Source organism: Uranotaenia lowii, chromosome 2 (genome assembly GCF_029784155.1).
Source record: "Uranotaenia lowii strain MFRU-FL chromosome 2, ASM2978415v1, whole genome shotgun sequence".
NCBI lineage: Eukaryota > Metazoa > Arthropoda > Insecta > Diptera > Culicidae > Uranotaenia > Uranotaenia lowii.
Window position 1 is genome coordinate 121841129 of NC_073692.1, and position 26358 is coordinate 121867486.

General features: G+C 42.3%; 1 protein-coding gene across 2 annotated transcripts; it reads right to left on the bottom strand.

Moving 5' to 3' along the window:
- Positions 1-58: 58 nt before the first annotated feature.
- On the bottom strand, positions 59-22665 carry LOC129745326 (uncharacterized protein K02A2.6-like). Of its 2 annotated transcripts, XR_008737114.1 has the most exons (3): positions 21213-22665; positions 293-486; positions 59-237 (listed from the first exon to the last, which is right to left on the bottom strand). XR_008737114.1 is itself a non-coding variant. In XM_055738327.1 (2 exons), exons 1-2 carry the CDS (start codon positions 21829-21831, stop codon positions 20950-20952), a joined length of 786 nt encoding a protein of 261 aa, XP_055594302.1. In that variant the 5' UTR covers positions 21832-22665; the 3' UTR covers positions 20821-20949. The 2 variants fall into 2 exon arrangements, 1 of the variants encoding a protein (XP_055594302.1); XM_055738327.1 differs by lacking the exons at positions 59-237; positions 293-486 and adding an exon at positions 20821-21116.
- Between the last annotated feature and the right edge of the window lie 3693 nt (positions 22666-26358).

The following is a 26358-nucleotide window of genomic DNA, read 5'->3' on the forward strand; positions in this document are numbered from 1 at the left end:
TCGAATTCGTTTTCCGGATGAAAATATTAATTGATTTTTGCTATACATTCCTGTTTAAATATTTATTTTTGATTTCGGCATGATAATTTCATGAAGTTCGAACAGTACACTGGTTAAGATGTCGGACTGGTAAGAAGATGATAATTTCATAACGATGAATACCGTTCTTTCTCGTCCTTGCATAACGGAAATTGGAAGTCGGATCATCAATCTCCGGGAGTCTTTGTCGGGATTTTCCTAAAACAAAATATGTGTTACAATCTGAATTCGATCAAATAAATTATAAACTCACCTTCTGAATTGTTCAGGATGTGTAAAAGATTGTCGGTCTAGGTCTCCAATATCAATTAAGGGCCGACCATCCTGCCTGTGTGTAACCGGGGACCGCAAGCATGTCACCAGCTGGAAACCGGATGCGAGGACCATTTTCGGGCGACCAATTTCTGGGACTAACTAATTTCAGCATCACAGTCAGAAGCCTGTTCCCTGCGGGAGAATAGAATAGATCAATGAATATTGCGGAAATTGCACCTATTTAGACTCCTGTCCTGGAACAAATAATAAATCATGCATTTCGGGCGTTTTTCGAATTACTGAAAAATTAGCCAAACAATTATGGATTCACTGACAATTTTTACTGACACACCAGTCGCAATTGTTTTTAATTCAATTTTATCCAAAGATGTAAAGAATATCGATATGTGTCATTGTCTATGTATAGGTCTGGGAGCAGATTTTACTGCGCGCAAATAATTTGCACGGGGATCTAAATAGGTGCAATCTGCGCAGTTTGTTAAAGACGGCAACGGTGCGTATGAAAGTTGATTTTTTGGTAGAAATAATTGGAAGTAACTGAACTCTGATGTTGGTCCTTTTTTCATATAGTCCCTTTTCAACTTTTAGCACATGATAGTTTATATAAAGAATGTGATGGTGTTAGTGAGTGCGGAATTGTTATCTGTCAAATCAGATTCTCTCAATAGTCTAAAAATTCATGCAATTGACAATATTCACTGGTTTAATTTTTATACACTTTTACTCACCTTATTTGTTGACACAACGGGTACTCCAAATTTTTTCTTCAGGTCGGCCATTTTTAGAACATGACAATTTTCAAAAACTAAAATCATATAATTTATGTGTAAATTTCATATAAACTTCATATTTCGATCATAAATTTTATGTGTGACATATGATAATCATATGAATCATATAAAATCTAAACGTAGAACAATTTTGAAGACGTATGTGTGGGGGAAACATACATCCTAAGTGTGGATTTTTTGCAGTGTAGAAAGAATGGTAATTGACATCGACATCGACACATTTTATTGTTGTTTAATTTGAAACGTTCAATGTAGCATATTTAAAAACCGTTATGATTGACTTGAGAAGATCGAAAAGCCAACGCATAACCATCAATTGTAGCAAATCAAAATACAAAATAAATTCAAAATTGCTTCAAACATCATGGCTGAAATTGAAATAAATTAATTTTTTTCAGGACAAACACTTAAACTTCAAAACAAAAAAAAACTAATAATAACTCGCCTATCAAAGTGTTGGAAAACTGAATTCTTCACTAATTAAATGTGTCTTAAATATTTCACAATATAATTACTGATAATTCGGTGAAATCGCATAAAATAAGTTTACATGTAATTTATACAATAATTGTAAAAGTGATACGATTTCGACAATAACGGATGTTTACAGCGACTTTTTGTTAATTTTCTATTTATAACTACTATGTCGAGTTGCTGTGAAATTTTTTCAATTGCAAATTTCTCAAAATCTAGCTGACTTTTGACGACATACTCTACATTGAAACAATCCTTACATTCGAAATAACAAGTTAGGAAAAGAAACGGCTTCTAAAAATGAAGAATAAAGTGATTATTTACAAAATACCAAAACATATTGATTCTAAACCCTACCTAATTAAGTTATAATCAACGAAGATGTATTTACGACCTAATGCATTTTTCGTTTGGCGCATACATCTTAAAAGTTCGATTCGAAAAAACAGATTCCATTGGCTTTTAGCGCCTCCAGTTTTGTCTGACAGCGTCATTCTTCCACACTGTTTCATATAGGGGAAAACTGTCTAGAACGCACCAGTTAAGCATTAACGCTAATTACAGCGCTAAAAATCATGTGTGAACCTATAATTGAACGTTTACGACGATTCAGGGATTAATATTACGTCTTACTAGAAAAAAACAACGATAAAAACTCGATTTTGATGATATTTTTGTTAAAAACTCTAGCTGCAGCTAGAGAACAAACCGTGAGGTAGAACACCGAAACTAGTGGGCAGAAAGCACCTACCGGAAGGAAATAGAATAATTATCTAGAGTTTGTTTTGATTAGGTCGTATGAACCAATGTAAACTGTAGTGACGAAATGAGACACAACTTGTTTGTTTCAAATTCATAACTTTATTGACCCGTGTTGCCAGTAAGTCATAACATCTTCTCTCTTTCTCACCGTTTTTTCCAACGATACTTTTCACTTAGTACAATGAATAGTCATTGTATTTTCTAGGAAGTTTAACATTGCGCTTGGGACGTTCTACAAAGTCGGGTCCACCTTCTGTAGCTTGAGTTGGCATAAGCCAGCTGCAGCTCCACATTCCATTCGGTTCGACAACGGTGATGTAAGGGAATTCGAGTCGTTTGGAATATCTCCTTCTTGCTGTATGTTGCATTCGTTTCCGTTAATGGTTTGAGGTACAATTGGTTTGAGATGAGACATGTTTCGGTTATAGGTTTCTCCCCGCTGTGTTTGTACGATGACGCTATTTCCTTGTTTTCCAATAATTCGTACTGGATCAGGCAAAAAATTAGGGGCCAACTTATTCTGCCGATGCTGGTTCTTCATGAGGGCTTCACAACCAATAGTGAGGTTACTTTCTCTAGCACCGAATCTTTGATCTCGGTATAATTTAGCTTGATATTTGGCTAAGTAATCTTTGTCCCGTAGCTCTGCGTCGTCTAAAAGTTCTTCTTTTAAGTGAGGAAACTTGTCCCTGAACCGCCGACCAAACATGAGCTCTGCTGGTGAAACCCCCGTAACCGAGTGAGGTGTGATGGTATACATGTACAAATATTCCATCAAGTCTTTTTCAAAATTGCCACCATTGATCTGTGATATTTTGAGAGCCTTTAAAATTGAACGGTTTTGCCTTTCGACCTCACCGTTGGCGGCGGGCCAATAGGGGGTCGTATGAGCAAGCTTGATACCATTGTCTACACAGAAGTTTTTGAACTCCTGGCTGCAAAAGTTGGCAGCATTATCAGTCGTTAGAACGTCTGGTAATCCAAGACGATTGAAAATACGTTCGAGTTTTTGGATGACTGCAGCGGAAGTTGTGTTGCTCATAATTTCTACTACGCAATATCTACTGTAGTTATCGATTAGAACGAATAAAAACTTACCGTTAGGTAAGGGCCCCATGAAGTCGGCACTAAGATGACTCCAGGCTGCTGTAGGTAGCTCTCGGATTTTCATTGGTTCAGGACTAGGCGCTGGTCCGACTGCTTGACAACCTAAGCATTTCTTGCAACGTATTTCAACGTCACGGTCCATTCCTGGCTACCGCACCGAAGATCTTAATCGTCGTTTCATTTTGCTGCAGCCGGGATGACCACTATGTGCTAATTCCAAAATTTTGTTTCTTAAACCTGTTGGAATTATGATCTTAATTTGACGCAAAACAATCTGGTTCAATCTACATAGTTCGTTTTGGAAGGGCATATACGATTTCAAAGCTTGATTCCATTCCCCCGTTCGAATTGCTTTTATCAGAAGCCTGATCCCCCTCATCTTCTTCAGAGTGTTGTATTATTTCAGTCATGGTAATAGTAGTTGGCAAACCGGTCTCAACAATAGTCCACAAATCTTTTTCACAGAATTTATCGCAGCTGCTTACTTCTGCGCTTTGCGCCAGTCTTGATAACGGATCAGCTATATTGGTTTTCCCAGGAACGTGAATTAGCTTGTAACGATAGCTCTGTAAGTACAAAACCCATCGTTGCTGACGCGCGTTTGGAATAGAGTCGTTCGCAAATATTTTAACCAATGGCTTGTGGTCCGTCATTATTTTGAATGATTTGCCACGTAAATACATCTCAAACCGTTTGACTCCCCAGAATATTGCCACAGCTTCTTTGTCCAATGTGGAATACTTGCGTTCAGTCTTGGAAAGACTTTTGCTGGCGTAGCTAATAACTCTTGTAGCTCCTCTTCGCGACTGCAAGAGGACGGCTCCAAGCCCAGTATCGCTAGCGTCGACAATTAACATTGTGTCATCTTCCGGGTGATAGTATCCAAGGTGCCGTGGGTTGGTTAATGCTTCTTTTATCGTACGGAATGCTTGTTCAGCGTCGCTGGTCCAGTGAAACCTATTACCCTTCCGAATCATTTCGCGTAGAGGAGTGCTGACTGTTGAAAGTAAAGGCCTTGGCCAATACTCCCAGCTAGCTCAGACGATACTTACGCTTTCTCAGGGTCGCTACGACGTCCTAGGGAGAATGGGAACAACCAATCGTAATTCAAAGTGGAACAAACTCTGGCGGACAAGACAAACATATGATATATGGCTCGACAAACAATAATTTATAAAGCTAGAAATTAAGTTACGAGATCATGTTTTTATTGGACTTGCCGTTTGCTGTCTTTCTCCAGGTTGTGGGCCATGTGGGTGATCACCGGAAGGCGTAGATGGGAGAGCCTTCTGCTGCTTCGAACACCGGATATCGTGGAACGTCCTGGGTCCCCGGGGAATAGATGTTTCTTGGATCCGCACAGAGCTAAGGAATCTAGCTATCCGGGCTACGGTCGACCGACCGTCGGGGGTTTATTTACCAACATCAACCGGTTCGGCAAAGGGGATGCTGGCCGCTAACCGGTTGATGATGAGGGTTTCCAGCGGGATTACACCACGTGGGTTACACCAGTGGTGTCGTTCGGATCCGCTACCTTGATTATTTAGCGGGTGCGCTCGAGACCTTGGAATCCGACGAAGCGTTGGAAAGCGACGGGACGCTTCTCGGAACGGTTGGGAAGGTACGGGCGCCAACTGACGCACCAATGTAACGGAGGTGACGACAGCACCTCACTGATTCCGGCTCGCAAGCCCGGAAATGTTGTACCGGATACCGGACACACTTGTCACACCCGTACACTTCCGGAAAAGTAGGCGCGTTGGCCACACTACGCACTAAGATCCGAACTTCTACACGGTGAGGATTTTTGGGTAAAATTTACTTGTGGTTGCTTTCCTGGTCTCGACTTAAGTGAACGAGGTTCTGGGTTCCATTCGCCCAAGACCCCCGTCGTATCATCTCCGGTAGTCTCTCTCTCGTTGACCCCAGTTCTCTCTCTCGCTAAAACTAGAAGATCCGGTGAGTAGAGACTTTCAAATAGGTCAACTGTCAGTTGACAACCAACCCGAATAGGACAACATTGGACAAGTTAATTATAGCTAAATTTAAATTTAAACGTTAACATCTAAACGAGCCATAATAACAAAAGAAAACAAAATTAAACGCGAATAAATAAAGAAAAAAAGATATTTGGGTTATCCGTAGGTTTGTTGCCGACTTCGAAAAACTAAATTGAAGCGGTAACAATTCTCCCCAGGTCGCATAGAAAAAATTTTGACAAGAAATTTTTTTATCCATCATCATCTGATTCAACCTAAATGAAACGCTTTCTCCAAAATTGCCTCCAGATTGGACCCTTATTATGATTATTATTATTTTTTTTTTAATTCGATTCAAACGCTTTTCCAAACTGTCAGTATTTCGTCACGTTCCCTTCCTTGTACTTCCATAGATTCCCTATTTCCTAGGCCAATCCCCTTACACATTGCTAAATCTCCACAGGAAAACAAGACATCCACTTTCCCAAAATATTTAATAATTTTCTATTACTTCCCTTAAAAAGCAGGGAAAAACCTAAAAACCCATACACTTTCATTCAAAATCTCCACTCACACACTTCATTCAATGGACGCGTCCTCCAATTCACACACTCAAATCAGTCACACACACATTCATTCTTAATTACCTAAATTTACAAATTTCGAGAGACAAAAACCAACTGTCTCTTATTTTTGGAAACATCAGAAGGCTCAATCGCCTCACCTTTAAATTGACCGAAACAATATTTGTGACCAGAACTAATGCGGGGTCATAGGGCATCAATGTTGTAATCAACTCCGCTCAAATTTCATTGCAGGCTCAGAATCGAGCCGCCGAGTACTGACCATCAGCGTCATTGTAGACTCCGGTCTCCAGCGCACAGTTCTAAATCACAACACGTTCGGTCAATCCACTGGCATACGTTTGAACTACCAGAAGATCCAGAATTTATCAATAAAAAAACTTTTCATTGAAAATTTTATTTTATTTTACACCTAATTACGCCTCTGTTCGAAATAAATTTCTTTAAACGAAAGAGCGATTACAAACCGCCCACTCCTATCGAATGAAGATGCTAATCGTAGACGTTGCCACGTCTGAATGAAACGGACTGGCTTTTCAGCCGATTCGATCTGTCATCGCGATGACACAAAACAAAACAACAAAAATCGTGGTGCAAAATGTTCGTGTGGTGCTTCAACTAACTTAATTTTCAGAATTTGTAAGTAATTTCGCTAATTAACATTCGTTTTCCTACAAAAGTTACTAACCAAAACGCTTTTCTTTTATCCGAAACAGGTGGTGTATCAAGCGAAGCTGATTGGGAGGTTCGTGGCCCGGAGAAGGAAATCGCTTTTGTTTACTTTTTGGAACAGGTATGTGAATAAAAATTATTAATGCTAGCAGAGGCACAGAGTTGATGGGTTTTTTTTTCATTTTTAGAATGGTTCGGCAGTTTCTCACGACGGGTTCTGTGATGTTCGAGGAGGCAACCGTACCGCGGCATATACTGGACTGGAAGGCCATTAATTATTTCCCCCCAGACCTGACTTGATACCACCCGGAAGAGAGGAATCTTTATAGGGATGAATCGGCGAACCTGGCAGTGGATTGAAACGACAACCTACGAGATAGTGCTAGTTTTAAGTTAGAATTAAGATAGGCTAAGTTTTTTTTTTACGCTGGTTTCAGGTGGGCGCCAGGCCACACCCCCAGATTTTTCCCGTCGGTTCCTTCCAATTCGTAGGAGGATGAGCCGATTCGTTTTTTTTACGCGCGCGGGCAAGTAAACCGGACCATACTTGGCATTATAGCCTTCCGTCGCGTTTGATAGTTTCGTGTTGCGCCGGTAAACGAGTTGTCCAACTTCGAACGGTTTAGCGTTTTTCCGATGACGCAGATTATATCGGTGTTTTCCGGATTCGTGAGCCTTTGAGAGATTGGTTTGAACCAATTCATAGATTCTCTCGAAGAGCTCTTTGCGATTATTTTCGCGGGATGCAAGAGTCGGTTGCTCTTCGGATTCAAACCACCGGTGGTCTGAACCTTTCGTAAAGGCCTCGTGGCCATGTATCACGAAAAATGGTGTTAATTCGGTCGCGGCGTGCTTGGTCGTGTTTAGGACGGTTTCTATCTGGGAGATACGGGTATCCCAAAGTCGCTGGTCTTCTCGAACGTAGGTTCGGATTGCGGCATTGATGGTTCGATTTACTCTCTCGACAGGGTTTGCCTGCGAGTGATATTTCGAATTTAACCAATGCCGCACGCCGAACAGTTCGAGAAACCTTTTGAATTCGCGCGATAGGAAAACTGACGCGTTGTCAGTGATTATCGTTTCCGGAGTTGAAAATCGGAAGAACCATTGGTCGCGTAGGTTTGTACAAAGAGTGGTGCTTTCGATCCTCCGGACAGGGATAAGCATGCACCACTTACTGAAGAGATCCGTTACCACAAGTAAGTGTTGGTTACTGTAGTGTCGTAGACAATCCAGCCAAGTTGGCAACACTTTCAGAAACACCTATTGAATACAACCCTGTTATAGCACGATTCGATGTATAGATCAGAACGAGAGAATACAATCAGTTTTACCTTGCCCGCGCAGTCTAGCAGACGTCTTTTGATTGTATCCGAAACCTCCGACACAACATCTGGCGACGAGGAGGAATAAATCGTGTGTTCGGAATAAGTATATTGATTGGAATTTTTTTTTTATTGCCGGTTCGGTTGTGAGAGCAAGTAAGTGAAACAAATTGTGTCATTTTGAGAATGGAAAAGGTGGTAATATTCCGTTTCTTAACCTCGTGGGATTCCAAAATGGAGGATCCGCATAAGTTCTGATGATGCAATATGTGATTGTAAAAGTATGGGTGGGGGCTTAATAAGCAAAGGTATACAATTGTTGGGAGTGATTCGATGGCTATGTATGGGTTGTGTTTTATTGAAAGCCTCAGGAAGAAAAAAATGATGCGAACGAAGTGAGCAACCATGGGGAATGTTTTTTTGGCTGTGGGTTGGATGTCATACAAGAAAAAAATGGATGGAGAATTCTGTTGTGGATTTGTCTAATACCAAGGAAGCATGAGCAATTTAATATTGAGTGGTTGAATGGAGAAAAGAGATGAAAGGAAGAAAAACATCTCCTCTTGAATGGAAAAGAGTGCGGGTTTAAGTAATGCGTATGGAAAATTCATAAAGCTGTGTTTAAGGTGGGAACAGGATTAGAGGAAACTAATACTGGTATAAAACGAGCAAGAGTTTGTGCACAGAAAAGAAAGGAAATATAGTAAATGTGATTTTTTTTTAGCTGTGGTGGGAAGAAGCTAGAGCACACGGAAAATTACAAATTTTGGTAAGTTTGTATATGTGAGTTTCGGAGTGGGTTGAGTTGATACCAGAGTAAAGGAGGGGTGGCCGGATGGTCGGAAACGTTCATACATGCGTATGATGTTTGCGCAGGTTAGTAAAACGAATGAGAGAAAAAACATCTGAAAATGTAAGTATCCTTTTAATTTGTCGATCGATACGAATTTCGCTGAAACAGTATTTTCTTTTTTTATCGTCGAATGTTTTTGAGTGTCAACTAAAATTTAAAAAAAAAAAGAAAAAAAAATGAAAATGTTGAATGATATTTTTTTTTCGAAGAGAAAAAACACAATGAAATGAGTCAAACAAGGAATGTTCTCGTTTAATCGCTATTTGGAAAGGAATCAGGACTGCGAGTCGGAAAATTGCAAGTGAAATGGACCGAGGGTCGGATTCACTTTGTTGTTGTTTTGTTTTGGTTTCAATTTGGTATAAAAAACGAAGTGAAATGAACCGAGAGTTGGATTCACTTCTAAGCTCCTTTTGTGTGGAAGAAAATTCCGACCGCGTGTCGATGAACGAACTTTACAGACCGAGTATCAGTTTGAGAAAAGAAGTGAAAGGAACCGAGAGTTGGATTCACTTCAGATGTAAGTAAGATGGTTGACCAAAGATAGAGACCGAGTGTCGATGGTATGCATACGTGGAATGGGCTGAGTGTCGGATCCACCAGTACAGTGTAAGTAGAAATTAACATGCTGGAACAAGATGGCATCTATCATCGCGATGTATGTTTAAGTGAAATGGACCGTGTGTCGGATTCACTTAGTGTTGAACGAAAGAAAAAATCGAAAACGATTTTTTATGGTACATGAGTGTAGTGATGAAATTTTATTATTTTTTTTGGTAGAGGTGCTGATCGGAATAACAGTCGTTTTACTTGTACAAAAAAAAAAAAATAACGCAACGACTTTAGTGGTACAGACATACAAGAAAATATGACATGATTAGACACCATTGGTGTATTGAGTTACCGATGATAGTGGTTTTCTTTGAATAACGTTAACAACTGGGGCAAATATGCAATAATAAGAGCTGGTGGTTGCGCAGAACCACTTGTATTCGGGGAAGACATTTTGAAAATTTGGCATTACAAATACATGGGGATGAACGAAATGAAACAAAAGCATTTTCAGCATTAGAACGCGATTCAGAACTTGTTTTAAGGATCTGGGAAAAATTGATATTTTCGATTGGTGGTTGAAGAAACGGAATATTACATTAAAAATGAGATGGAAAAAAAACTTCAGACTAATTATTTTGGGCTTTGTTTTAGAATGAACAATTTTCGACCAATTTTACCATTTGATGCCAAAGTTGACCAATCTCAATTGGGAGCACAATGGAGGAGATGGAAGCGCTCGCTCGAATATTATTTGGAGGCAAATAATATAACTGGTCAACGTGAAAAGCGCAATCAATTATTGCACCTTGGGGGGCCTGATCTCCAAGACATTTTTGAAAATTTGCCGGGTGTTAATGAAGTACCATATGTTACTCCTGACCCGCCATTCTTTGACGTAGCTGTAAAGAAATTAGATGCTCATTTCGAACCAACTCAAAGGAGAACCTATGAACGCAGTATTTTTCGGAAAATTCGGCAACATAGTGGGGAAAGGTTTAATGATTTCTTCATGAGATTACGAGTCCAGGCAAGTCGGTGCGAATGGGATCCAGTTACTCTGGATACGATGATTATTGACCAGATAGCCGAAAAATGCTATTCCGAGACACTTCGAAAGAAGACGTTAGAGAAAGATCGCACTCTCAACGAAGTGGTTGCGATGGGTAGAACTATTGAAGATGTTGAGATACAATGTAAACATCTCACAAGACAAGACAAAAATACAAATGAGATAGAAGTTAACAAAGTAACTTTTTCGGAAATGCCTAGAGCACGAAACCAAAATTTTGGCCAATCCAGTCGTCTGGTTCACCGAAATCAATACAGTAGAGTACAACAACGAGTGAACAGACCAAGTTTTGGCTACGATACTCCAAGAAACGGGGTTCCGCGTCAAAGGGAACTGACAAAGCCTACTCCACCTTTTCATGTACAAGATGCCGAAACCCGTACGTGTTTTGGATGCGGAAGAAAGGGTCATCTAAGATGGTCACAAAAGTGCCCAGCTAAGAATGCTGAATGCAAAAACTGCGGTGGGTCTGGCCATTATGCAACATGGTGCACTAAAAGTACAGGTGTCAAGAATTTACATACCACAAAACCAATTAAGGCTATTTACAGTGACGTCAAACAAAACGTACCAAAAAGTTATGATAAAGATACCGATTCCGCAAATGAGATATGCTTTGTGATGGGACAAAATTTATTCATGTTTAAGATTGCAGGACTCAGTGTTCAAATGGCCATTGACTCCGGCGCGGCAGCAAACTTAATCGATGTAAAAACATGGAATAAGCTTAAAACGACGAGAGCTGTATTGAGTTTCAAAAACGAGGTTGACCGCAATTTTAAAGCATATGGTTCAGATACTCCTCTAAAAATGTGTGGCATGTTTTGTGCAGAAATATCCGCCGGAGAGAATACCACAACGGCCGTTTTTTACGTTGCAGAAAATGGAAAACAAAACTTACTTGGAGATGAAACAGCTAAACGCCTGAAGGTTCTCAAGATTGGATACAATATCGATTCTGTTTCCGTTGGAACTTTTCCTAAAATCAAGGGTGTACTAGTGGAAATTCCTATAGATCACAATATTAAACCGGTTCAACAACCATACAGGCGGGCCCCGTTTGCTCTAGAGGAAAAAATTGCTACAAAACTGCAATATCTCCTTCATCAGGATATCATCGAAGAAGTTCGAAAACCGTCTCCTTGGGTTTCACCCGTCGTGCCAATAATTAAGGACTCAGGGGAGATTCGCTTGTGCGTAGACATGCGTAAAGCGAATGAGGCTGTATTGAGAGAGAATCACCCGCTTCCCATCGTTGAAGAGCTGTTTGGAGGGATTAGCGGAGCAACGAGGTTCTCAAAAGTCGATATACGAGAGGCCTATCATCAGGTTGAAATAGCTGAGAATTCACGAGAAATAACGACATTCATTACAAAGCAAGGTCTTTTCAGGTGATTTCCCTTATGTATATTTTCCGGAACATTCTTTTAATAATAATTAAAAAAAAATAAACCTAAAATAATTGTAGTTTTTACTGAGTTTTTTTTCAATTCATTCAATAGATTCAAACGACTCATGTTTGGAATTTGTTGTGCCCCGGAGCTATTCCAAAAGGTGATGGAATCCGTGGTAGCGGGTTTACACGGGGTTACGGTGTATCTGGATGATATTCTTGTGACGGGTAGGAATCAAGAAGAGCATGATCAGCGGCTCGATCGCTTGTTACAACGACTGAAAGAGTATGGTATAATGTTGAATGAAGGGAAGTGCATATATAATGTTCCAAAGATTGAGTTTCTGGGGTATGAACTTTCTGCCAAAGGTATAAGGCCAACGGAGAGTAAATTGGCGGCAGTAAAATCATTTCGCGAACCAAATAACATCTCTGAATTAAGAAGCTTTTTGGGCTTAGTGACATATATTGGGCGATTTATACCACGTTTAGCAGATAAAACAGACGCATTACGAAAATTATTGAAAACAGGCGAAAAATATCAATGGCTGGAAGAGCATCATAAAGCATTCAATGAAATTAAAGAACTGGTATGCAATTCCCAATTTTTGGGATATTTTGACCCTAAGGATGAAATTATGGTTGTAGCGGATGCAAGTCCAACAGGTTTGGGAGCAATACTCCTACAGAAGAACTCCAAAAATGAAACGAGGATTATTTCATTTGCAAGTAAGGCGCTCACTGACATTGAAAAAAGGTATTTCCAAACCGAAAAGGAAGCTCTTGCCCTGGTATGGGCTGTAGATAAATTTCAGCTATACCTACTTGGTACTCGGTTTAAACTGATGACAGACTGCAAACCTCTACAATTTTTATTCAAACCACGATCAAAACCATGTGCCAGAATTGAGAGGTGGGTTATGCGCTTACAGGCATACAATTTTGAAGTGATCCACATTCCCGGCGATTCTAACCTTGCTGATGCACTCTCAAGACTGTCAATTCAGGTGCCAACGGATTTTGATGTAGCGGGTGAAGCTTGTATATATCACTTAAGTCGAGTAGAGATACCGAATGCTATATCAATTCAGGAAGTAGAATCATCGTCGGCAAATGATCTACAGTTTGAAGAGCTCAGAAAATGTTTGGAAACTGGAGTATGGACCGAAAACTGCCGGGAATTCAAACCTTTTGAATCAGAATTAAGCGGTTCAGGAAGTTTGTTACTACGAGGGGACAGGCTGATTATTCCCAAAACACTTCGACAGAAGATTCTGGAAATAGCACACGAGACTCATCCGGGGATGGTAGTTATGAAACGAAATCTAAGACAAAAAGTTTGGTGGCCACAATTAGATAAAAATGTCGAGGAAATCGTAAAAAAATGCAAGGCTTGTATCCTGGTGTCAAGTCTCGATCCACCTGAACCATTACGTACAACTGAAATGCCCAATCAGCCATGGACACACATCGCCGCAGATTTTGTTGGTCCCCTTCCAACAGGACATAATCTTCTAGTACTAATAGATTACTTTAGCAGATTCACTGAAGTCATCATAATGAAACAGATAACGGCTTCATTGACAATTCGTGCATTACATGAAACTTTTTGTAGATTCGGCATGCCTGAATCTATAAAGACAGATAACGGACCCCAATTTCTAAGCTCTGAATTCAAAAGTTTCTTAGAACAATTCGGCATTGAACACAGAAAAACCACCCCTTACTGGCCACAAGCCAACGGGGAAGTGGAGAGGGTAAATAGAACTATAGGAAAAAGGTTGAAAATAAGTCAGGAAACGGAAGGTTCTGACTGGAAATGGGACCTCAGAATGTTTGTCCTAATGCAAAATTCTACCCCTCATTCCACAACCGGAGTGGCACCATCATCCTTAATGTTTGGCCGAATCATCAAAGATAAGTTACCTGGTCTTATTAAAAAGCAACAAAACATTCTGGAAGAAATCAAAGATCGAGACAGGATCGGGAAATTTCGAAGCTCGGAATATGCGAACCGAAAGCGGCGTGCTGAAATGAAGGATCTTAAAGTTGGAGATACAGTCGTAGCAAAACGCGTACAGAAAGAAAACAAACTGTCAACAACATTTGATGCTGAAGAATTCGAAATTCAAACCCGTAACGGAGCTGATGTTACCTTGAAATCTAAGGAATCCGGGAAAATCATACACCGAAATACTAATCATCTTAAAAAGCTATTTTCAGATGAACCACCAAATAACCAGATGCTACAACAAGACGAATGCACCGCCGAACAGGAAACCGAGTCCTCACAAACTGTCGTACAACTACCAATGGGCGAAGAAGGTCAGGCTGAATCACCATCCAATGGAAGACCCCAAGCTCCTCAACCACGAACCAGACCGCTTCGTACAAACAAACGGCCGATCTATTTAAACGATTTTGATCTGCAAAATGTCGTCCAATTTTAAGGTAAAAGAGGAATGTAGTGTCGTAGACAATCCAGCCAAGTTGGCAACACTTTCAGAAACACCTATTGAATACAACCCTGTTATAGCACGATTCGATGTATAGATCAGAACGAGAGAATACAATCAGTTTTACCTTGCCCGCGCAGTCTAGCAGACGTCTTTTGATTGTATCCGAAACCTCCGACACAACAGTTACCTTTTCGGCTTCGTGGCAAGGGACCGATAAAGTCGACGGCGATTATCTGCCAGGGGTGGGTCGTAATTCTCTGTTCCCCCATAGTCGGGACGACAGGAACAGAAGCGGGTTTCGTTTCTTTGCACATCGTGCATGATTTTATATGTTCTTTGACTTCTTTGGTCATTTTTGGCCAGTAATATTTTTGTTTGATTTTGGCAAGCATTTTGTCTGTGCCAATGTGCATGGATTCTTCGTGGCACTCTTTTAAAATCGACTCTCGTTTTTCGGGTGGAATAACCAGTTTCCATTCGAACCGGTGGTCGTAGGGAAGATTTGGGGTTGAAACAAACTTGTAAAGAAGACCATCTCTTATTTGGAAATCGACATATTCATCTGGCTGGCCCATAACCTTCTCCCTAAGGTCATCGTACCACGCTGAAGAAGGTTCGGCCGACACTACAGCAACACATCGAGAAAGGGCATCGGCCACTATGTTGTCTTTGCCTTTGCGGTGGCGGATGGTCATGTGATATTGTTGTAGTGCCAGGCTCCACCGACTACAGCGTGAGGATGTTTTCCATTTGGTTCGAAGAATATGGGTTAGCGCAGATGAATCGGTCACAAGAGTGAAGTGGGATCCCTCAATGTATCCCCGAAAAGCCTCGATGGACAGGATAGCGGCCAAAGTCTCCTTCTCACACGCATGGTAGTTCCTTTGGGGCGTACTAAGCTTGTGCGAGAAGTAGGCTATGACCCTCTCCTGTCCATCCTGGACTTGAGTGAGGACGCCTGCTACCGCGACATCGCTTGCGTCAGTCTGAATAGTGAACTCTAGAGAAAAGTTTGGGCTAACGAGTATAGGGGAACTAATTAATTTTTCCTTAATCGCACAGAAAGCTTCCTCAGCTTGCTCTGTCCATGTAATCGTTTTCAATTTCGTTTTGAGAAGTTCCGACAAGGGCGCCGTCGTTCCACTGAAGTCCTCAATGAAACGGCGGTAATAGTTGGCCATTCCTAGGAACCTGCGCAACTTAGTAATTGTTGTTGGGCGTTCGTATTCGACGATTGGCCGTATTTTGTCGGGATTTGCTCGCAGCCCCTCTGTTGAGAGGAGGTATCCTAGGAATGGCAACTCGCTCACACCGAAATGGGATTTTTCCAGGTTGATGGAGAGATTGGCTTCCCTAAGTCGTCTAGCTATCTCGACTAGTAGTTGTAGATGGTGAACGAAAGTTTCACTGACTACCACTATGTCGTCGAGATAGACAAACACATAGGGTTCCAATTCTCCATTACCTAGCACAAAATCCATAGCCCGCGCTAGGCGACTCGGACTATTGGCCAATCCGTAAGGACACCGGGTAAACCGGAACATTCCGGAACCCTGAATACTGAAAGCCGTATAATTTCTTGAATTTTCCGCCAACGGAATCTGAAGGAATGCTTCGGATAAATCTATCGTAGAAAGATAACGTGCTTTTGGAAGTTGTCCCAAGATTCGCCCAGGATGAGGAAGTGGATACGCGTCCCGGACTGTGCGCTCGTTAAGCTTACGAGCATCCAAACAAAGCCTTACTTTGCCAGATGGTTTGATAACTGGGACTACCGGAAGTGACCAGTCTGACTGGCACCTTTCAATGATCCCGACCTGGAGCATGCGGTCGAGTTCTTCGCGAACTTTTTCCCGTATTTTGGGGGACATTGTGTAGGGGTACTGTCGCACAGGGGGTTTGGACTTCCACTCTTCGGATATTTCGATGGTGTGTTCCGTGACAGGTGTAGTAGGTAAGTAACCTGGTTTGGCTGCTTGGAACAAAAGTTTAACTTTCTCCAATTCTAGAGTCTCATGAGAGGTAAGTATGCATTCTGGGATAGGTCGTTCGGTGTCGCTCTCTTCTTGGAGAAGGGCACACTGTTGAACACGGGGGTAAATTTTAAATTTTGACCAAAAATTCATACCTAGCAGACAATCAACAACTAAGTCTTTAACTACTAAGGTCGCGATGATTTTAGTTTGGTTTTCAAATTTGTAAGGAACGAATATTTCACCTAATATGGACAGTTTTCCACCATCGGCTGATTTCAATTCCACATTTTCAGCTTGAGGTCTTAATTTATTAAGGCGCATACGCAAGTAAAGTTTTTCGCTTATGAGCGTTCGGTTACTACCCGAGTCTAACAATCCTTTGACACGTGTGTCATGTACGTAGACCCAGGCGTAAGGACGATTATCGCGGTGGTTTGATAAGGTAATTTTGAGAATTTGAGAGGGGCCAGCTTCGTACCATTCGGAACGGACTGGTTCGCAATTATATAGGGATGGTTCAGGGGGGTTCGAATTTACGCGTGCTTTTCCGACGTTCGGCGATTTTCGGTTGTCGGTCTTCCGTTTTTTTGACAATACGGGCAATGCTGTGTGTCAAAACCTTTAAATCCACAGATATAACAGATCAAACCTTTTAGCGAACGACATTCTTCAACTTGATGATCAGATTGGCGGCAATTGAGGCAGACATTCGCGGGCGGAGGTTGGAAACCGGCTACCAGGTAATCAATCGTACGACGTGGTTGAGACGGACCCGTAGAAGGGCCCTCTTGGGGGTTTGGTTTCGACTCAGGAGCTTTTCGAGCATCTCTGGGTTCAAATTTATTGTTTGGATTGTTGTGGGTGGGTTTATTTTTTTGATTTTTCCAGCTATCGTTTGAATTCTGGTAAGGACGAGATGGGCGCGCGTTTTCAGATCTAGGGTGTGGGTTATTATTTTGTGTTACAATATTGACGATTCTGTCTTGACCGAAGACTTGGTTATACATGGAAAAATTGGACGAGTCTATGATATGGCCAGCATCGATTAGCTGAGAAAGATCGTAGATGGGTTGCCAAAGTAATGACTTTTTGTAATCATTCCTCAAATTGCGTTTCAGAATTTCTAACTTTTCCCGTTCATCCATTGGGGACATCATGCTCCGAAACATTTTGTCCATCGCGAAGTAGAAATCTTGGAACGTCTCACTTCGTTGTTGTCGTCTCTGGTATATTTGGGATTTTAAGAGAACATCCAGTTCGGGGTGGGCAAAATGACGTTTAAGTTCGAAAACTAAATGTTGCCAATTCACCAGGCGTCCTGGGTACGGGTGGCGCATCGACATGTACCAGGTTTTAGCAGGACCGTCGAATAGGTGAAACGCTGAGTCGAACAATTCAAGTTCAGACACGCGCTCGGACAAGGCAAGTTGTTCTACTAACGCGAGGAATTCGTTGAGTTTCGTTCCGCGATCGGTACCAGAGTACTTCTCTATTTTCCACATGGACACAGGTAAGGTTTTGTGACCAAAAGCAGCGTTTGCGTTTGGCGGATACGCGTGGGGCGATGGATTGTACGGTGCGTACGGTAACGCGCTAGAGCCTGGTGGAAATCCACCCGCGTGGGCAAAAGGTTGAGGCGTAAGTATTGGTTGAGCACGTGTGGCTGGCGCGTATGATTTCGGTGGTTCGAAATTGTCAGTTGTCGGTGGCTGTGCCGGTAGTGGTAGATGGTAAGATGAATTAGCACACGAGTTTGGTGGTTGCGGCCACAGGCTTGGTTTTATCACGGTAGGTAATGAATTTTGATAATTAGGTGGTATAGGTGCACCGTAGGGTGCCACCTGTTGCGTATAGTTGTTTGGCCAAGCTGAAGAGTTTGGTAAGGGGTTGTAAGGGTTCGAATTTAAATGGGTAAAGATTCTATGAACGGCATACTCAGGGTATTTGTACTGATAGTGGGTCGAAATTGGGTTTGTTGTTGGGCACGGTTGGTAAGAATTACTTGTAAAAATAGAAGATGTAATTATCGGGGTTGTGATCGGTCGTGAATATTGATCAGTAACGATGGTACTGCTGTTGGGGACGTCGTAACTTTTCGGAATCGTACCGGTGTATCGCGAAGGAATGCTAGACAATGGTAATGGGTTCGATGATACCGTTGATGCGCTATTTGAAACCGTTTGCGAATGCATACTTCGAAGAGTAGCTAGTTCCATCTCCAGGGCAATTAAAGAATCGCGAAAACTGTTAGCGTCCGGCTTTTCCGGATTTATCGATAAGACACCCATGCGTTTTAAGCACTCGATGGCTTCTTTCTCCGCGCCCGAATCTCCCTTCTCTCCTCCTTCTGCTTTATCGAACAGCTCTTCTACGAGACCTTGCATTTCATTTGAGTTTGAACTATCTTTCGGAAAATATATATCAAGGTGTTCACAAACGCGGTTCAGAAGCTCTATTACTTCCGTTTTGAGTGGAGGCTCACAATTACCACCCAAGACTGCCAATCGGTTGGCCAAATGAAGAAGGGTATGTTTAACTTTAGGGGGATCTCTACTTGAGAACTGAGATGTTTGTTCAATCAGGCTTAATCGTTCCTTACATATGATGAACTCCTGTTCAGGATTTATCAGAATTACCATTTCCGGTAGACCTTTTTCCTTTTCTTGTCTTAATAAATCACGTAAAATCCTACGACGTCTGGCTAACGAGCTATCACCAGTGATCTCAACTTCTCTCATCTCTAATTCGGCATTTAATTCCACATCTCCAAGTAAATCTGGACGTAACTCCAAATACTGGCTTTCAAATCTCTCCCTTAACTCTTTCGTGTTTGTCCCCATTATGGATGGCAAAAACGAATGAGCTAGCTCTAGAAGTAACCGAAAATTATTAAATATTTTTAGAAAGCTTAGATCCTGCAAACCAGTCTTAACGAAGCAACTAGGCGGTGCAAGGAAACGAACGATCTTAAATGCCGAAGCAGCTCTTCAAAACGCCTAAATCGAAATCTCCCCGCCCCCCTCTCGCTCGGGTACACTTTTAAGCGAGTTTTAATTTTTCACAATCTCTTAGCAACCTTTGAGACAAACGTTCCAAATAAATTAACTCGCGCTAATGATACGACTGGAAGTCGTGTCTCCCTGAGGAACGTTGGAAAAATAGTCTAATAGACTAAAAGACTAATAGAGTATTTTTCCGTTTCCGCTAGATCGCCAATTGAAAGTAAAGGCCTTGGCCAATACTCCCAGCTAGCTCAGACGATACTTACGCTTTCTCAGGGTCGCTACGACGTCCTAGGGAGAATGGGAACAACCAATCGTAATTCAAAGTGGAACAAACTCTGGCGGACAAGACAAACATATGATATATGGCTCGACAAACAATAATTTATAAAGCTAGAAATTAAGTTACGAGATCATGTTTTTATTGGACTTGCCGTTTGCTGTCTTTCTCCAGGTTGTGGGCCATGTGGGTGATCACCGGAAGGCGTAGATGGGAGAGCCTTCTGCTGCTTCGAACACCGGATATCGTGGAACGTCCTGGGTCCCCGGGGAATAGATGTTTCTTGGATCCGCACAGAGCTAAGGAATCTAGCTATCCGGGCTACGGTCGACCGACCGTCGGGGGTTTATTTACCAACATCAACCGGTTCGGCAAAGGGGATGCTGGCCGCTAACCGGTTGATGATGAGGGTTTCCAGCGGGATTACACCACGTGGGTTACACCAGTGGTGTCGTTCGGATCCGCTACCTTGATTATTTAGCGGGTGCGCTCGAGACCTTGGAATCCGACGAAGCGTTGGAAAGCGACGGGACGCTTCTCGGAACGGTTGGGAAGGTACGGGCGCCAACTGACGCACCAATGTAACGGAGGTGACGACAGCACCTCACTGATTCCGGCTCGCAAGCCCGGAAATGTTGTACCGGATACCGGACACACTTGTCACACCCGTACACTTCCGGAAAAGTAGGCGCGTTGGCCACACTACGCACTAAGATCCGAACTTCTACACGGTGAGGATTTTTGGGTAAAATTTACTTGTGGTTGCTTTCCTGGTCTCGACTTAAGTGAACGAGGTTCTGGGTTCCATTCGCCCAAGACCCCCGTCGTATCATCTCCGGTAGTCTCTCTCTCGTTGACCCCAGTTCTCTCTCTCGCTAAAACTAGAAGATCCGGTGAGTAGAGACTTTCAAATAGGTCAACTGTCAGTTGACAACCAACCCGAATAGGACAACATTGGACAAGTTAATTATAGCTAAATTTAAATTTAAACGTTAACATCTAAACGAGCCATAATAACAAAAGAAAACAAAATTAAACGCGAATAAATAAAGAAAAAAAGATATTTGGGTTATCCGTAGGTTTGTTGCCGACTTCGAAAAACTAAATTGAAGCGGTAACACTGTGGACAGACTCGGGATAAATTTTCCGACGTAGTTCACTAGTCCAAGGAAGCTACGTAATTCTTCGGTAGTTTCTGGGCGTCGGAACGACTGTACTGCAGCAACTTTCTCATGCGTAGGAAGTATACCGGAAGATGAAAGTTGATGACCCATGAAGGTCACGTTCGTTTTTCCGAATTGGCACTTAGACGAATTAACTGTCAGACCGTTTTCGTCAAGGCGTTTCAAAAGTTCAGCCAATCAGCCTGTCATGTTCCTCTTTGGACATGGCAAACACCAAAATGTCGTCAATGAAGTTCTTTACGCCTGACAATCCCTTCAGGATTCTTTCCAACTCGCGTTGGAAAATTTCGGCGGCGCAATTGAGGCCGAACATGAGGCGCGTAAAACGATAGTAGGCTGTGGGAGTTACGAATGTCGTTATTTCTCGCGACTCAGTACTTAATTCTAATTGGTGGAATGCTTGATTTAAGTCAATCTTAGAAAAGTACTTACATCCATCGAGGTGGGGCATTATCTCGTCAAAAGTAGGTAACGGATGTCTGTCGGGTATTACAGCACTGTTCGCCTTCCGCATATCTACGCACAGGCGCACGTTCTGACCTTCGTTCTTGGGTGTGACCACCAACCATGTGATTTTAGGAGGAGCGGGCTCGATGATACCTTCCTTTAATAGTTTCTGTAACTCGGCTTCAACAGCACCTTGCAAAGGAATCGGCAATCTGCGACAAGATTGTTGGATGGGCCTCACTTTCTTATCTATGTTGAGACTTATGCTCCAATTTCTTGCTTTTCCGAGCTTTTGAACTTTTTCGCCATTTTTCTGCATTAACGAGTCTGGATGTAACTGTAGAACACCCAAATCGATCGAAGTATTCCTTCCAAGGAGGTTCGCGCCCTGTCCTCTGATGACGAAGATTTCTCGATGTACCGTTCTGGAACCATGATTAATGTCAGCCTTGAACACTCCTTTAACCTGTAGTTTGTGGTTGCCATACGCAAACAGTCGTTTCCGGGATTCATTTGATTCGAAACAAACTTTGCACCCTTTGGATTTCAGCATTTCCCACGTCGTTTCATCGATGACGTTGACCGACGCCCCAGAATCAATCATTCAACGAAGTTTAATTCCTCCAACGAGGCATTCCACTTTGGTGTTGTATTTATCCTGCTTTTGGGACATTTCACTTTTATCACTTTTAGTTATTGTTGAAAAAATATGCGCCACTTCATCGTCGCTATCACTTTCATTTTCCTTTTCACTTTCTTGTCCATCACTTGTTTCGTCCACTTGACGCACTTTGTTCTTTGTTTTCCCCATGGCTCGTTTTGTTTTACAGAACTCACGATAGTGTCCAGCAATCCCACATCTCAAGCAAGGTTTTTTCCTCGCGGGGCACTTTTTATCATTAGCGTAATGGTCAAATGAGCCACAGCGAAAACATCGATTTTTATCACTCGCGATTTTGTTTACACTCGCACTACTACTACTTCCTTCTATCGCAACCACAGGCATGGCTTCTTTTGGATTCTGGTTGATGGTTTCCAGAATACGTCCTTCCTCGACTATGTCTTTCAAATCCATCAAGCGTTTTTTTAAAATCGCTTCTCTGAGGTCGTTCGAAGTACTTCCATCGAAAATCTGTTCTGTTATTCTCATATCTAACGCACCACCGTAATCACATAAGTTTCCCTGGTGCCGTAAACGTTGTGCAAATTTAACAATGTTTTCACCATCGTTTTGTTTCAGCCGGCGAAAAACGGCTCTTTCATGAGGAACACACACGATAGTTTGGAAATGCGCATCCAATATTCGAACTGTTTCTTGATACACATCGGATCCCTCCGGGGGAACATCATCATGTTCTGGGTCGTCAAAAAAATATTTCTTGCACTTCGAGACCCGCCAGATGCAACAGTAGTGCTTTTTTCTTCTGTGCTTGCCGTGTGTCATTGCACAACAAAAACAATTCGAATGAACGTTTCCACGACGTCCATCTTTTGCCTACAGTAGAGGCTTCCCCAATCACAAACGGTGCTATAGCTATATATATATGGATTCCATCCCAGTAGCTTGGCAAGAGCGGATGTATTTTTGTTTCGCTATTTATCGGGTGCTTTATAGAAAAGTGAACTAAAAGTTGGAAGTTTTCACAAGCAGTTATCCTGCATCATTCGGTCGTCAATTGCCGAATCAGTTCAGCAACGGAAGTGACAAGCTGTGTTTCCCCCGGCAGCGCTGGTGCGCAATCCCCACATCTGGCTGGAACATCAGGCTGCCTTGTCGTCACCATCAGCACCAGGACCATCAGCACCAGGACCATCAGCAGAGGAGTGCAAATTGTTTCCTCCCAATCCAGGTTTGATTACTGTGTGGGCAGTTGTCCGATAGATCCGGTAATAATTGCCGTAATCGGATAACGGAAACATTGCACAAGTCTGAATCTGATTGGTTTTTCTCTCCCGGTGAATCGAGCCATCATCAATCAACCGAGGAAAAATCATTGCCGTCGTCATCGCCAGGGCCGGCTGCGATCAACGGAAGAACACGTGGTTGTGTACCGAAGAAAAAAACACTCAAGAAAATTAGCTCGTTAAGAAGTGCTTGAAAAAAATTGTAAGTTCTTCTTCATTATTTTTCTCTTTTTCTTTTTACTATCTTTTTCTCTATAATTCGAACATTGTTTGCTTCGTTCATATTTTTAACATTTGACATTCGTGTTCGTGTGAAGAAATATGAACGAAGGCGGGGGGTCAATCCCCTCAACTGAGGATGAGGAGGATAGCGTCTATGAGGATGAGGAGCATTTAGAGGATTCGGTTGTTGCGGGTCCTTCTAATGAATTTCATTCTCCAATGGATGATAATTCTGAGTCATCCTCAGTTGAAAGTAAAGCTACCCGACTCCGAGTCTACACTGATAGCCCTACTTTCTCTGGTCCTTGGGTGGTTTTCATCCGGCCCAAAAAAAATGGAAAGCAATTGAATGTGGTTCAGATCACAAGAGATCTGGCGAGGTGGTCCTCCGTAACCTGCATTAAAAAGGTGCGACCTAACAAATTGCGAGTCGAAGTAGCCAACCGGAAATCCGCAAATGAAATTGCTGTCAGCAATTTCATAAACTTAGAATACCACGTGTACATTCCGTCTCGAGACGTAGAGATCGAGGGCGTGATAACTGAAATGAGTCTGAAGGCCGAGTACGTGAAATCCAACGGCGTTGGTAAGTTCAAGAGCCTCGATTCGGCTTCGGTCGAAATCTTGGATTGCCGCCAACTCAGAACAGCCACCGTCGTAAATGGAGTCAAAGGGTACTCACCTTCAGGTTCATTTCGTGTGACCTTTGCGGGTACCGCCCTCCCTCATTATGTCTTGATTGACGGAATATTGAGGCTGCCTGTGCGACTTTTTGTTCCTCGTCCAATGGATTGCAAAAATTGCAATAAGTTGGGACACACTGCGTCGCACTGCTGTAACAAGCCACGGTGTCCCAAATGCGGGGAGAATCATGGGGATGGAGCGTGCTCAGCAATAGAGCAGAAATGTGTCTATTGCGGGGGCTCACCCCATGACATCTCCTCGTGCGAGGAATATAAGAGTCGCTGGGATAGCCAAAAGCGCTCTTTGAAGGAACGGTCAAAACGGTCGTATGCCGCCATATTGAAGGGCGCGGCGCCCCCGATCCAATCTCATTCGAGTAACATTTTTTCTGCGCTTTCAGTTGACAATGTAGAATCAGATGCTACCGACGAAGATCATCCGGTCATTTTTGTAGCTAACTCGCGAAAACGCTCAAAACCAGCACCAAAGACTCCCAAAATTCCAACAAAAATTCCAACATTTTGTTCCTCAATTGGTGTTAAGCAAAAACCGACATCTATAGTAAAAGAAAAACAAGTCCCTCCCGGGTTCCGTATTAATATGCCACCACAGAATACACCAGATATTGCGGGAACTTCTAAGTCTGCCTCTCCTAACGTAATCTTGCCAGAATCAACTTCTCATTCTGGAATTTTCAAATTATCTGACATTTTAAATGGGATCTTCACATTTTTAAACGTCTCGGAATCGATAAGAAACATTGTTACCTCTATGCTTCCGATATTAAAGACATTTTTAATGCAATTGATGCAAACTTGGCCCCTTCTTTCAGTGTTTATCTCTCTCGATGGCTAATTCAGGCCGAGAGGTCGGAGATATCACTGTGTTACAGTGGAATTGTCGTAGTCTTATCCCTAAACTGGATCCGTTCAAATTTCTTCTTCATGAAACTAGTTGCGATATTTTTGCCCTTTCTGAAACATGGCTTTCTTCCGAATCAAACATCTCCTTCCACGATTTTAACATTATCCGTCTGGATCGCAACGATTCTTATGGAGGGGTGCTTTTGGGGATCAATAAGCGCCACTCCTTTTTTAGAATCCACCTCCCTTTATCAGGAGGAATTGAAGCTGTTGCATGTCATATAACTATAAGGGGTAAGGACTTATGCGTTGTCAGTTTGTACTGGCCTCATAGAGTTGCAGTTGATCGAAGCCACCTAGAGGACCTGTGCTCAGTGCTTCCTGAGCCAAGGTTGATCCTGGGTGACTTCAATTCACATGGAACTGTCTGGGGAGAACAAACTGACGATAGTCGTTCTACTCTTATTTATGATATTTGTGACAGTTTCAATTTAACAATTTTGAACACGGGTGAAAAAACACGGGTACCTAAACCTCCTGCAAGACAAAGTGCAATTGACCTCTCCCTCTGCTCAAACTCACTATCATTGGATTGCCAGTGGAAGGTAATTCCTGATCCCAATGGTAGTGATCATTTGCCAATCAAAATTACAATCACCAATGGGGTCAGCAATTCAAATTCAGCAAATATGGCATATGACCTAACAAGACACATCGACTGGAAAAAGTACTCGGACGCAGTTATCTCAACCATCAATTCTGTGGATGTGTTACCTCCGTTGGAGGAATATACTTTTCTTGCTCGCTTGATTCATGACAGTGCAGTTCAATCCCAAACGAAACCCATTCCAGATCCATCTGTTCGACGAAGGCCTCCAAATCCATGGTGGGACAGTCAGTGTACTAAACTTTACGTGGACAAATCGAACGCTTTTAAAGTTTTTCGGAAACACGGAACCCTGGATAACTTCAACGCGTATTTTTCTCTTGAGCAGCAATTCAAAAACCTGATCAAGGGGAAAAAACGTGCGCATTGGCGTAATTTTGTGGGAGGTTTGTCGCGGGAAACATCCTTAAGCACTTTGTGGAATATGGCACGAAGCATGCGTAATCGTTCTTCCACGAACGAAAGTGAAGAACATTCGCATAAATGGATTTTCAATTTCGCACGGAAAATCTGTCCAGATTCCACACCTGTGCAAAAAATCATCCGAAGTGTGTCTCCGAACAGATGCGATCTGGATTCCAGCTTTTCAATGGTGGAATTCTCACTTGCTCTCCTATCTTGTAACAATTCAGCTCCGGGAATTGATAAAATAAAATTCAACTTGTTGAAAAACCTCCCGGATGCCGCCAAATTCCGCTTGTTGAATTTATTTAATCAATTCTTGGAGCATAACATTGTTCCCGAAGATTGGAGACAAGTGAGAGTTATTGCTATCCAAAAGCCTGGGAAA